This window comes from Mobula birostris, chromosome 6 (assembly GCF_030028105.1).
Source record: "Mobula birostris isolate sMobBir1 chromosome 6, sMobBir1.hap1, whole genome shotgun sequence".
In the NCBI taxonomy this organism is placed as follows: Eukaryota; Metazoa; Chordata; class Chondrichthyes; order Myliobatiformes; family Myliobatidae; genus Mobula; species Mobula birostris.
This window is the reverse complement of record NC_092375.1, coordinates 6,458,039-6,472,928: the sequence shown is the minus strand read 5'-3', so window position 1 is coordinate 6,472,928 and position 14,890 is coordinate 6,458,039. Positions and strand designations below refer to the sequence as shown.

Genomic DNA, 14,890 nt, shown 5'->3' with positions numbered 1-14,890 from the left:
AGAGAGAGCGATAGAGAGAGAGAGAGAGAAGTGAAAGAGAGAGAAAAGAGACCGAGAATGACAGAGTGAGATAGTCAGAGAGACAGACAGAATCAGACAGACAGATTGGAGAGAGACAAGACAGAGGGAGAGAGACAGAGAGATAGCGAGATAGAGGGACACAAGGAGAGAGAGAGAGAGAGAGAGAGAGAGAGAGAGAGAGAGAGAGAGAGAGAAGTGAGAGAGCAAGAACAGGGAGAGAGAGGTTAGTCAGTTGTGAGTCAAGGTACAACTCGAGGTTACAGATCTTGCAGTAATTTGCTACTTGATTACCTCCCCGTCATGGAGAATGCCCATGATAATTAACTTCATTTATGAGGAGATTAACGTGAGTTCAATCACCTGCACAGTTTGCTTACACAGTTTAATCTCCCACAACAGGAGACCACCCTTCCAGCGCAGAGTTTCCTCCTTTAGTGAATGTTGTCCTTCAGGTCCAAAGGACCATCCAGTTAGACCAGAGTCAACTGCAGTGAGTGGAATAGTGGAACATTGCAAAGGGGCAATGCACAAAAAATGCTGGGGGAGCTTGGTAGGTCAGGCAACATCTATGGAAATAAATAAGCAGTTTACGTTTCAGGTCGAGACCCTTCTTCAGGACTGTTGCTTTTGGTTTCTAGCATCTGTAAATCTGTATGAATTTGGATTTCTCTACCTTCCAGAAATGTCTGCCCTCTCTTCCCCTTCTTCCTTTTCAATTCCCCGTTCTGGTTCCCCTCTCACCCCTTCTCTTCTCCTCACCCGCCCATCACCTCGCTCTGGTCCCCCTCCTCCTTCCATTGTTCTCTTGGTCCACTATCAGCTTCCTTCTTCTTCAACCCTTTACTTCTTCCACCTATTCCCTCCCTGTTTCTTACACTGAAAACCCCTCACTTGGTCTCACCTATCACCTACCAACTTGTACACCCCATTCCCCTACCTTCTTATTTTGGCTCCTCCCACTTCTTTTCCTGTCCTGATGAAGGGTCTTGGCCTGAAACGTCAACAGTTTATTCCTCTCCATGAATGCTGCCTGACCTGCTGAGTTCCTCCAGCATGTTGTGTGTAGTACTCTGCAAAACATCTTGCACTTATGACTTGCAAGGACGCGAAGTGTCCCAGAGCAGTCTGCAAGCCCACACCTCGCATGGCATGGGGAGGCTAGCCCTGCTTCCAGAGCAGTGAATTTCATAGATTAGGTTGTGTGGGCATCAACTGCAGGACTGAATGTGATTGGCAAAGGAATAAAAAGTGATATAAGAAGCTCTTATACACTGTGAAAAGCACTGATTAGAGTTTAGCTTTATGTGTCACATGAACTGGGGTGTGGAGTATGGGGTGTCCATGGTGAGTTAGCACCTCTGGCAAAGGGACTTGTCGTATCTTTTCCGAAGTAGCTCACTCACCTTTGGGCCCCACTGGACACTCAGTTCTCACCTGTGGCTCCCAGTAGCTGTTCGCTTGCGACAGTGGCCACATCACTTTGACAGGCAGGTAAGGGTAGACAGATTCCTCAGAACCCAGTGAGATAGGGTCATGCCTGTCCTAGCCTGTAAAATCAGCACCAGCGGACTGGGACGGATGAGATCTACAGCGAGATCCAATGGCCTGGAGGGCGGTTCTGCAACACTGCATGGAGAGCCACATCATGGCTATCATAGAACCACAGAACCATAGAAACTACAGCACAGAAACAGGCCTTTTGGCCCTTCTTGGTTGTGCCCAACCATTTTCTGCCTAGTCCCACTGATCTGCACACAGACCATATCCCTCTATACACCTCCTATCCATGTATCTGTCCAATTTATTCTTAAATGTTAAAAAAGAACCCACATTCACCACCTCGTCTGGCAGCTCATTCCATACTCCCACCACTCTCTGTGTGAAGAAGCCCCCACTAATGTTCCCTTTAAACTTTTCCCCCCTCACCCTTAACCCATGTCCTCTGGTTTTTTTCTCCCCTTGCCTCAGTGGAAAAAGCCTGCTTGCATTCACTCTATCTATACCCATCATAATTTTATATACCTCTATCAAATCTCCCCTCATTCTTCTACGCTCCAGGGAATAAAGCCCTAACCTATTCAACCTTTCTCTGTAACTGAGTTTCTCAAGTCCCGGCAACATCCTTGTAAACCTTCTCTGCACTCTTTCAACCTTATTTATATCCTTCCTGTAATTTGGTGACCAAAACTGAACACAATACTCCAGATTCGGCCTCACCAATGCCTTATACAATCTCATCATAACATTCCAGCTCTTATACTCAATACTTCGATTAATAAAGGCCAATGTACCAAAAGCTCTCTTTACGACCCTATCTACCTGTGACGACACTTTTAGGGAATTTTGTATCTGTATTCCCAGATCCCTCTGTTCCACTGCACTCCTCAGTGCCTTACCATTAACCCTGTATGTTCTACGTTGGTTTGTCCTTCCAACGTGCAATACCTCACACTTGTCAGTATTAAGCTCCATCTGCCATTTTTCAGCCCATTTTTCCAGATGGTCCAAGTCCCTCTGCAGGCTCTGAAAATCTTCCTCACTGTCTACTACACCTCCAATCTTTGTATCATCTGCAAACTTGCTGATCCAATTTACCACATTATCATCCAGATCATTGATATAGATGACAAATAACAATGGACCCAGCACTGATCCCTGTGGCACACCACTAGTCACAGGCCTCCACTCAGAGAAGCAATTCTCTACCACCACTCTCTGGCTTCTTCCATCGAGCCAATGTCCAATCCAATTTACCACCTCTCTATGTATACCTAGCGACTGAATTTTCCTAACTAACCTCCCATGTGGGACCTTGTCAAAGGCCTTACTGAAGTCCATGTAGACAATATCCACTGCCTTCCCTTCATCCACTTTCCTGGTAACCTCCTCGAAAAACTCAAACAGATTGGTCAAACATGACCTACCACGCACAAAGCCATGTTGACTCTCCCTAATAAGCCCCTGTCTATCCAAACGCTTGTAGATTCTGTCTCTTAGTACTCCCTCCAATAACTTACCTACTACCGACGTTAAACTCACCGGCCTATAATTTCCCGGATTACTTTTCGATCCTTTTTTTAAACAACAGAACAACATGAGCCACTCTCCAATCCTCCGGCACTTCACCCGTAGACAGCGATATTTTAAATATTTCTGCCAGGGCCCCCCCAATTTCAACACTAGTCTCCTTCAAGGTCCGAGGGAACACTCTGTCAGGTCCCGGGGATTTATCCACTTTAATTTTCCTCAAGACAGCAAGCACCTCCTCCTTTTCAATCTGTACAGTTTCCATGGTCTCACTACTTGATTCCCTCAATTCCATATCCACTGCAACCAAAGAAGACCACAGTTTGTGATGCTCATTCATACCACTGGACCTGGACTTCCGAGGTTGAGAGTGTGGAAATGCCCCAATGCAATGGCTTTTCCACTTAAAAAAACTCACCTGCACAGGTTTCCTGTCACCGTTGGACACGATGGACAACCACCACATCAAAACATTCATTGAAATGTGCCATTGGCATGAAGTCAAATCAGCGACTGGGGACAGTGCACTCCCGGTGACAATCATTAACCATAACTCATGGCGTTCACTGATGACCACCAGCCAGCCAGCGCATTTCAGACACAGACCACTCTCCGTGTAAACACTTACCGCATGCATCTTCCTGGAACGTACGCTCTCTCGGAAACATGCCCCTCCTACCCCCCTCTCATAGGACATGGAACAGTATAGCACAGTTCAGGCCCTTCAGCATGAGGCTGTGCCGACCTTCCAACCTACTTTAAGATCAATCTAACCCTTCCCTCATACATAGGACTCCATTTTTCCATCGTCCATCTGCCTATCTAAGAGTATCTCAAACGTCTCTAATGTCTCTGCCTCTACCACTACCCCTGGCAAGGAATTCTACATACCCACCACCCTCTGTTTAAAAAAACTATCTCTGACATCCCTCAATACTTTCCTCCAATCATCTTAAATTTATGCCCCCTCATATTAACCATTTCCACCCTGGGGATAAAAGATCACTGGCTGTCTGCTCAAGCTATGCTTCTTCCATCTTGTACACCTTTATCAAATCACCTCTCTCCCGCTTCTCTCCAAAGAGAAAAGACCCAGCTCACTCAACTTTTCCTCATAAGACATGTTCTCTAATCCAGGCAGCATCCTGATAAATCTCCTCTGCACCCTCTCCAAAGCTTCCACGTCCTTCCTATAATGAGGTGACCAGAACTGAACACAAAACTCCAAGTGAGGTCTAAGAAGGGTTTAATAGAACTGATGTGTGGATATAGGGTGTGGCATCAATTTCTTGGTGTGCTTCTTGGGAGGCTACATAATAACAGATGGGATGAACCCCGATGCCAAATTAAACTAAATCTCTTGTGCCTGCACATGAACCAAATGCCCCCATTCCCTGTATATTCTGGATAGACTTACCCTGCACATCTGCCTTGAACTTTAACTCCCTCAGCTTAAATGCATGCCCTTGCACCACATTTCATCATGCCTCACTCTTAGACCATACAGCATAGAACACTACAACACAGTACAGGCCCTTCGGCGCCCAATGTTATGCTGAACTGCCCCAGAAGAAGTGTTTCATTTTGCAGTTTACATGTGTATGGTTGAGTGACAATTAAACTTGAACTTGGTATTCCTACATCTACCTAACAGCCTGTTAAACACCACTATCTTATCTGGTTTCCCAATCCCACTGACAGCCCGCTCCACTTGGTGTACAGCACGTGCTCCATTCATCTTCAAACTCTCCCCTTAACTGCATGTCCTCTGGTATTTGACATCTCCGTTGTTAGAAAATGATTCTAATTATCGACCCTATCTTCATCACTCATAATTCTATCCCTTTGTTTCCAGAGCAGATGGTCAATTAAGAAGCTGGGTTGAGTCTCTGAGATAAGATTGGAAGTTATTCCCTCGTGGTGAAGGGTAGCGTAGAGAAGGATGGTGTGGTGAACTGGAGATCTTACCAAACACAGTCAGTTCGGCAGGTTCACTGTTCCTTTCCCCCACAATGTTAGTCCCAACGCAGACGTAGGTCCCAGCATCACTTCGCTTGGTGTTCGATATCATCAGCTTCCCTCCATGCATCTGTGAGATGAAGAAACACAGCAGCATTGCAAGTTACCATAAAGCCTTTAGACATAGTGGCAAAATTAGGCCATTCAGCCCATCAGGTCCGCTTCAATCATGGCTGACTTATTATCCCTTTCAACCCCATTCTCCTCGTAACCTTTAACACCATTATTTGTCCATGCTGTATCTCAATAAATAAATCCGTCTGGGTAGCCTCCAACCTGATGGCATGAATATTGACTTCTCTAACTTCCGTTAATGCCCCACCTCCCCTTCACACCCCATCCCTCATTTAGTTACCTTATATTTTTTTTATTTTTCCCCCTTTTTTTTCTCTCTCTTTTTTCTCCCCTGTCCCTCCCACTATAACTCCTTGCCTGCTCTCCACCCTCTGGGCTCCCCTCCCCCCTTCTCTTTCTCCCCAGGCTTCCCGTCCTATGATCCCCTGCCTTCTCCAGCTCTTGGCTCCATCCCTCCCCTCCTGTCTTCTCCTATCATTTTGGATCTCCCCCTCCCCCTCCCACTTTCAAATCTCTTACTATCTCTTCTTTCAGTTAGTCCTGACGAAGGGTCCCGGCCTGAAACGCCGACTGTACCTCTTCCTAGAGATGCTGCCTGGCCTGCTGCGTTCACCAGCATTTTTTGTGTGTGTTGCTTGAATTTCCAGCGTCTGCAGATTTCCTCATGTCTGCGTTTTTAAGAACCTGTCAACTTCCACTTTAAATATACACAATGAGCTGATCTCCGCAGCTATCTACATCAATGAATTCCACACATTCACCAACCTCCGGCTAAAGAAATTCCTCCACATCTGTGTTCTAAAGGGACGTTCTGCCCTCTGATCCTGGGCTCTCTCTCTGATGGAAATATTCAAAGTTCAAAAGTAAATTTATTATCAAAGTATATATACAGTATGTCACCATCTACAACCCTGAGATTCATTCTCTTGCCAGCATACTCAATAAGTCAAATCCAACAACTAGAATAGAATCAAAGAAAGTCCACGCCAAATGGGCGTGCACCCGCGGTGCAAGAGACAATAAACTGTGCAAATTCAAAAAGAAAGAAAGAATAAATAAATACAAATTGAGAACAGTCCTTGAAAGTGAGTCTATAGGTTGTGGAATCAGTTCAGTAATGGGGTGAGAGAAGTTGAGTGAAGTTATCCCCTCTGATTAAAGAGCCTGATGCTTGAGGAGTAATAATTGTTCCTCAGCCTGGTGCTGTGGGTCCCAAGGCTCTTGTATCTCCTTCATGATGGCAGCAGCAAGAAAAGAGCACGATATGGGTGGTGGGGTGTCCCTGATGATGTTTCCTCTCCACATCCATTCTTGGCCTTTCAATATTTGGTAGGTTTCACTAAGATTCCCCTCATTATTCTAAAGCAGGGGTTCTCAACCTTTTTATAGGTTTTTATTCCTTGGAGTGGAGGAAAATAAGGTGAGCCCCCAGTTTATAAAATCATGCGGGGTATAGATGAGGTGGACGTTTGTAGTCTTTTCCCCAACTTCAGAGAGTCCAAAACCCGAAGACGTAGATACAAAATGAGAGGGAAGAGATTTTAAAGAATCCAGAGAGGTAATTTCATTACACAGAAGGCAGAGAGTACCTGGAATGAGCTGCCAGAGGAAGTTACCGTTACAACATTTAAGGGTTATGGGCTGAACAAAGCCAACTGATATCAGCAGGGAGGATGCTGTGGTCAGCATGGATGAGTTGGGCTGAAGGGCCTTTTTCCATGCTGTATCACTCTATAGCGCTATGGCTGAAACCCACCCATGCTGACTGAGTTGTCCATCGATCTAGTCCCATCTTTCCATGTTTGGCCCATCTCAGCCTCTCCTCTCTATGTATTCATCTGGAAGGTTTTTAAATGTTGCTAACGTGCCAGCCTCAGCCCCTATTTCTAAAAACTCATTCATCCATCTTCAAGGACCCTCCTCACCCAGGCCATGCTCTCTTCTTGCTGCTGCCATCAGGAAAGAGGTACAAGAGTCTCGGGACACAAACCGCTTGTTTCAGGAACAGTTATTACCCCCTCAATCATCAGGCTCTTGAACCAGAGGGGATAACTTCACTCGACTTCACTCACCTGCAAGAAAATGAAACTCAGGGTTGGACATGGTGACAGATATGTACTTCGGTAATAAATTTACTTTGAACTTTGAACCTCAAACAGTGAACTGTTCCCACAACCAATGGACTCACTTTTAAGGACTCTTATGTTCTCAATGCTTATTGCTTGCTTATTCATTATTTCTTTTTCTTTTTGTATTTGCACAGTTTGTTTATTTTTGCACTTTGGTTGTTTGACTGTCTTGCTGTATGTCATTTTTCATTGACTCTATTTACCGGGAATGCCCACAAGGAAACAAATCTCAGGTGACATATATGTACTTCGATAATCAATTTACATTGAATTTAAATACACACCACCATTTGTGTGAAAAAGCTGCACCTGGCATCTCTTCTAAATCTTTCACCTCTGATCTTAAATCTATGACCTCTTGTTTCAAGCACCCTCTCCCTGCAAAAAAAAGACTATGTGCTTTCACACTGGCTCTGACCCATTCGATCTTGTATTCCTCAACCTCCTGCTCTCGAGTGAACAAATGAAACAGATGGGCAAAAGCACTTCTTGGTGTGCTGTATGAATCTCTGACTTTAACCACTGGTGTGCGCAGAGGGAGGGAGAAGGGGGTCAGCAGCGTGGCCATGGAACACCCACCGTTATACGGTCGTCGCGGTCACTGATGCGGACGCCGTCCTTCGTCCAAAAGGTGGTGGGCTCCGGGTGGCCGCGAGGGGGTTGGCACTCCATGATGGCAGGCTCACCAGCTGCCACCACCACATCAGTGGGGTTTTGGCGGAAGTCATCTCGCAGCACTGCGGGCAGAACGGAAAGACGGAGTTAGAGCAAAGGAACCGACTGAGGAAGAAAGTACCATCAGCAATCAGCACTCCAAGCACACACGGTGAGGCACATATCAACAGATTCTCAAGCACCATCACTCCCAGGTCCAGTCACCGCTCACAATTCCTTGAAAGTACATGTTCAAATTCAAGTTCAATTTTCATTGTCATTCACTATAGGAAGGATGCGGAAGCATTGGAAAGGGTACAGAGGAGATTTACCAGGATGCTGCCTGGTTTAGAAAGTATGCATTATGATCAGAGATTAAGAGAGCTAGAGCTTTACTCTTTGGAGAGAAGGAGGATGACAGGAGACATGATAGAGGTGTACAAGATAATAAGAGGAATAGATAGAGTGGATAGCCAGCGCCTCTTCCCCAGGGCACCACTGCTCAATACAAGAGGACATGGCTTTAAGGTAAGGGGAGGGAAGTTCAAGGGGGATATTAGAGGAAGGTTTTTTACTCAGAGAGTGGTTGGTGCGTGGAATACACTGCCTGAGTCAGTGGTGGAGGCAGATACACTAGTGAAGTTTAAGAGACTACTAGACAGGTATATGGAGGAATTTAAGGTGGGGGCTTATATGGGAGGCAGGGTTTGAGGGTCGGCACAACATTGTGGGCCAAAGGGCCTGTACTGTGCTGTACTGTTCTATGTTCTATGTTCTATGTTCAACAATACACATGAATACAGCCATATGAAACAGTGTCCTTTGGGGCATTACAGGTAGATAAGAGTTGTAAAGAGAACATTGGCCTTCAGAAATCAAACTATTGAGTACAGGGAATGGGTTGTTATGTTGAATTTGTATCAGACACTGTTGAGGCCTAACTTGGAGCATTATATTCAGTTCCAGTTACCTACCTACAGGAAAGATATTAATGAGATTGAAACAGTGCGGAGAAAATCGATAAGGATGTTGTGGGTATATGAGAACCCGAGTTACAGAGAAGGTTGAATAGGTTAGGAGTGTAGGAGAATGAGGGGAGAGTTGATGGAGGTATACAAAATTACGAGGGGTATAGATAGGGTAAATGCAAACAGGCTTTTTCCATTGAGGTTGGGTGAGACTAGAACTAGAGGTCATGTGTTAAGGGTGAAAGGTGAAATGTTTAAGGAGAACGTAAGGGAGAATTTCTCCACAGAGGGTGGTGAGAGTGTGGAATGAGCTGCCACTGGAAGTGCTGGGTTTGGGTTTGATTTGACAGGTTCATTCATGAGAGGGGTATGGCGACCGATGGTCTGGGTGCTGGTCGATGGGACTAGGCAGATCAATAGTCCAGAATCGACTGGATGGGCTGAAGGACTGTATGACTTTATGACTCTCTGAAAATCAAGTGAGAGAGGTAGGTCTTCCCAGCAAGTGGAAATGTCCATGACCAAGTGATAAAGACACGCACACTCCAAGATGATGGGTATGTGGAATCACGCTCCTCGAGTGTACACTATGACTGCTGCAGAGAACACAGAGAATCGGTCGGACCAAACATCCTCCACACCCGCTGTCACAGAGCTTAGACCCAGCACAGTGCCTCAAACCAAAACTGGGACTGCTTAACATAAAGATGAGCTTTATTTGTCACCTGTACATCGAAACATCGAGCCATACAGTGAAATGCATCATCCGCATCAACGACCAACATAGTCCAAGGATGTGCTGGGGGCAGCCTGCAAGTACTGCTATGCTTCCGGTACCAGCATTGCATGCCCACAACTCACTAACCCTGACCCGCGCATCTTTGGAATGTGAGAAGAAACCAGAGCACTCAAAGGAAACCCATACAGTCACAGAGAGAACAGATGAACTCCTTACAGACAGTGGCAGAAATCAGCCTGGGTCACTGGGTGCTGTAGTAGCGTTACGGTAAACGCAATGTTACTGTGCCTCCCTGATGCTCTAGATTCCAGCGGCTGTGTTCTTTTGTGTCCCTGGAGGCGCTGGAGGCGAAAGTCAGGCCGGTTTTACTCTGCGATGTTTGCTGCACTCTCCACAGCGCTGAGCATAAACTGTCCATATGTTTACTCAGATCTCCTCAAAGATCAAGGATCAACAATATTCCCCATTGTAGGAGCAAAGTGAAAGATGACATGGAGTCAGTCTTTGAAATAATCATCGAAGCTGATCTACCTGACCATGAACTTGTTCCGGCTTTTACATTCTCAGTTGATGAGATTGCAAGTAAAAATACACTTGATAACAGAAGGGTGACAACAGGAAGACTTATTTAAGTAACAGACGAGACATGATGACATAATACAACGATTATCCACAGTCTAACAGCTAATCCAATTTCCTATTACAACAATGGGTGTATGCTATAATATAATGAGTGACATTCCTGAAAGCTGGTTGTTGTGCTGCAGTATTCCATGTCTCTACGTTTGTCCGTGGTTCCCTGTTATCACATTAGCACAACTCACATCACTACTCATGATTTTTTAGCCCTCGCTATTCAGTCGCCTACAACAGCACATTAAATGTATTAAGGATTTGCTGTGGTGTGTTAGCATGACATAAAATATTCTGCTTTTCTGTATGTGTCCTCTCCCAACCCAGCTCCTAATTACCTCATTACTGCCTGCTGGAACTTCCCGAGTGCCAACTGACGACAAACATTTTCTTCATTGGCACCACAATGCAAGGGAAATTATTCCTTTATTTTGCTGCCTATTAATCATTTATAATATGTTCTATTCCAGAATTGCTACAGTATGAGTCAGATACAGAGTGAAGCTCCCTCTACACTGTCCCGTCACACACTCCCAGGACAGGGATAGGGTTCTTCCCATGCACCTTGGGGATCTCGGCTGGAGGGTGCTGCACAGAGCGGTGCCCTGCAATAAGTCCTTTAGTTTGTACACGGATCTCCCAGCCACATGTCACTTCTGCGGGCTGGAGGAGACCGTGTACCATATGTACATGGAGTGTGCGAGACTGCAGCCCCTTTCTGCGTATTTGCGTGGGCTGCATCTGGCCTTCTGGTTGCATTTCAGTCCCACCCTATTTATATATGGTCATCCAGTAAGGAGGGGGACACAGAGGGATGAGGATGTCCTTGTCAACTTGCTCCTGGGGCTGGCGAAAACTGCCATCCGTGGCTCCTGGAAAAGGATGACAGGAGGATCTCCCCGGGTGGACTGCCTGGCTATGTTTAGGGGGTATGTTCGTGCTCGGGTGAACATTGAAAAGGAATACGCGCAGTCCACGGCGACCATAGAGGTGTTCCGGGACCGTTGGGCTCCGCGGGGTGTAAATACCATCATTGATGGAGATGGTAATATTTTGGTTTAACATGTATTGTCTGTTTGTAGTGAAGTAACTGTGTTAGTCACTGTTTTTGTACATGTTGTATAGCACCGACATTTGCAATAAAGAATTTTGTTAAAAAAAAGAACAGGGATAGTTAGATACCGAGTAAAGCTCCCTCTACACTGTCCCATCACACACTCCCAGGGCAGGGACAGTTAGATACAGAGTGAAGCTCCCTCTACACTGTCCCATCACACACTCCCAGGGCAGGGACAGTTAGATACAGAGTGAAGCTCCCTCTACACTGTCCCATCACACACTCCCAGGGCAGGGACAGTTAGATACAGAGTGAAGCTCCCTCTACACTGTCCCATCACACACTCCCAGGACAGGGACAGTTAGATACAGATTGAAGCTCCCTCTACACTGTCCCATCACACACTCCCAGTACAGGGACAGTAAGATACAGAGAGAAACTCCCTCTACACTGTCCCATTGCACACTCCCAGGGCAGGGACAGTTAGATACAGAGTGAAGCTCACTTTACACTGTCCAATCACACACTCACAGTGTAGATTATACTAATAAAGAGTTCCCTGTAATGTTCCAATCTCTCAGTGTCAACTTGTATTGAAATTACCAATTCTATTTTGTATAGTTTCATTTCAAATAATTTCTCGAGTCATAATGTTTGTCAGTTATTCCTCATCTTGCATTGTTTGTTATGAACGTGGTTTTGTATTTGAAACAGGCTTGTTATAACAAGCAAGATGTGGCTTGTCAGTCGTCTAGTTGTTGCTTGTGTATCATATGTAATCCTGGCAGAGTTTGTGTCCAGATGTTTTGTGATTAGTTTTATTTATACCGCAGTAGTTAACAAGTTAGTGAAATAGAACATTATATCTCTGCCGGGTTTAATCAAATGTTGCGACCAAGCCAAGTCCCTTACAAAGGTCCCTTTTCTTTACTGAGGTGATGTCATCCATCTATTGACTTTGCTGCAATAAGACTTAACCAAGATCACCTGCAGACATGAGTTGTTACTGCACAATCAAAACAGCCTGCAAACACGTCAACCTCAATCTGTAATGGAAATTCAGAAATCTCCAGCTTTCATACACTACTGACTGGAGTGGTCCTGGGGTGTTCCTGCTGTAACAGAATGGATACACAGAAGTGCGTGGCGGGGTGGAGATAGATCTATACCAAACGAGGTGTAAGGTGTTCCTTCCCTCCGATAGCCTGCAGGTCACCCTTAGGCAAGGTGTAAGAGCTTGCTTCGCCCTCCGATCAGGGTCATGTGAAGCCATGGGAGCCGGTGGAGGGTGGTCACAAGAGCTGCTGGTGCATATCACAAGTCCTGGTTATGCAAGCACTATCACCAGGCAGATAATCTCTGAAGACTATTGATAATGGCTGGGGTCATCTGTCGTGTAAAGACACTGCCCAGAAGAAGACAATGGCAAACCATTTCTGCAGAAAAGTTTGTCAAGAACAATCAGAGTCATGAGACCATGATCACCCATGTCAATAGACGTGGCACATAATGATGATGATGATGATGAACCAAATGACATTCTGCAGCTCCTGGAAATCCAGAGCAACACGCACAAAATGCTGGAGGAACCCTACAGGTCAGGAGTGGTGAAGGGTCTTGGTCTGAAACGTTGACTGTTTATTCATGTCTATAGATGCTGCCTGACCTGCTGAGTTCCTCCAGCACTGTGTGTGCATTGCAATAGAATGGAACAGCTTTATGAAGCATAGAACAATACAGCACAGGAACAGACAATTGGCCCATATGTCTGTGAAGACCAAGATGCCAACCCAAACTAATCCCATGTCTCTGCACCTGGTCCATATCACATTTCCTGCTTGTCTAATGATTCAAAAATTAGCTTTATTTGTTACATATACATTTAATGGCCACCTTTTTGATGCAACTGTGCGCCTGCTCATTACTGCAAATATCTAATCAGCTAATCATGTGACAGCAACTCAATGCATAGAAGCATGCAGGCATGGTCAAGATGTTCTGTTGTTGTCCAGATCAAAGAAAAGAATGGGGAAGAAATGTGATCTAAGTGCCTTTGACAGTGGAATGATTATTGGTGCCAGATGGGGTGGTTTGAGTATCTCAGAAACTACTGATCTCCTGGGATTTTCACACACAGTAGTCTCTAGAGAATAATGTGGAAAAAAAAAATCCAGTTAGCAGCAGTTCTGTGGGCGAAAATGCTTTGTTAATGAGAGAGGTCACAGGAGAATGGCCGGACTGTTTCATGCTGACAGGAAGGCGGCAGTATCTCAAATAACCACATGCTACAACAGTGTTGTGTAAAAGAACATCTCTGAACATAAAACATGACGAACCCTGAAGTGGATGGGCTACAGCGGCAGCGACCTTACACTCAGTGGGCCCTTTATTAGGTACCTCCTGTGCATCGATTGTACATTGAAACATGCAGTGAAATTTACTGTTTTTTTTTGTCAGATCTAATTAGAAAGGTTTATGCTGGGCAGCTCATCAATGTTACCACACTTCCAGTGCCAACATAGCATGCCCACAAATCACTAACCCTAACCAGTACATCTTTGAATTGTGGGAAGAAACTGGATCACCCAGAGGAAACTCACGTGGTTACAGGAAGAATGCACCAACTCCTTGCAGACAGCACTCATCTTTCAATCGCTGGTGCCGTAAAGTGTTAAAACCCTCTTGTGCCCTACCATTCGTTATATAAGCCCATCACTGATTAAAGCTTCCAAAATGCATCACATTACCTTTGTTTATACAGAATTCCATTTGCCAATCCTGAGGAATAGCACATGATAGTAACACATCCTAAATGGACAAGATAGGTAACTACCTCTGATCTTATATGTAAGAAAAATATTATCTATCTTCTTGTGTTCTATAACAAGTTTGTATGTTTCGATGTGATCACTTGTCAGCAAGTCCAATCTGCTTAATCTCTTCTCACAGAACAAACACACCATCTCAGCAATCAGTTGCTGAACCCTGCACTCACTATATCGTAAGTATATCCCTCCTTAGGCCGGAGATTAGACCTGTACGTAATAGAATTTCCAATTTCAACTTCTCTTTATGTTAAAAACATTCCTCTTCAGATCCCCTGTACATAGTATTCCCATCGAAACAAGCAAGATCCAATATATACATTGTGTTATACACACTTTGTGCTATAGTTCAAAGTATATTTATTATCAAAATATGTATTCTATCTTGAGATTTGTCTTCTTACTGGCAGCCACAAAACAAAGAAACCCAATAGAACCCATTAAAAAAAGACCATCAAATCCCCAACATGCAGAAAAAAAACAAATCATGCAAGCAATAAAAATAAGCAAATAACATTGGGAACTGAAGTTCGCGAAAGTGAGCCCACAGCCACGAAGCCAGTCACAGCCAATCCAGAAGCCCATTAGTTGCAGGCCACAACCTCAGTTCTGCACAGAGATGAGAAAACCTCGCAGAGCACTGAACTGAATGCCAGCCTAGCCCTTGCCTCCAGCCCCAAGACCCTGACCTTTTCAGTATAGTGTATCCACATGTTGTTAAATCCAGAGACACACACTGCCTT

The 14,890-nt window shown here is 45.0% G+C and overlaps 1 protein-coding gene across 6 annotated transcripts in view; it reads right to left on the bottom strand.

Moving 5' to 3' along the window:
• robo2 (roundabout, axon guidance receptor, homolog 2 (Drosophila)) overlaps nt 1–14,890 on the bottom strand; it is a 620,252-nt gene that overhangs the window by 239,222 nt on the left and 366,140 nt on the right. For all 6 annotated transcript variants that reach the window (XM_072259833.1, XM_072259836.1, XM_072259834.1 and 3 more), the window contains 2 exons: nt 7,851–8,008; nt 5,017–5,137 (listed from right to left, as the gene is read on the bottom strand). In XM_072259833.1, the coding sequence (XP_072115934.1) occupies nt 5,017–5,137; nt 7,851–8,008 (279 nt within the window). The remainder of the gene's footprint in view (nt 1–5,016; nt 5,138–7,850; nt 8,009–14,890) is intronic.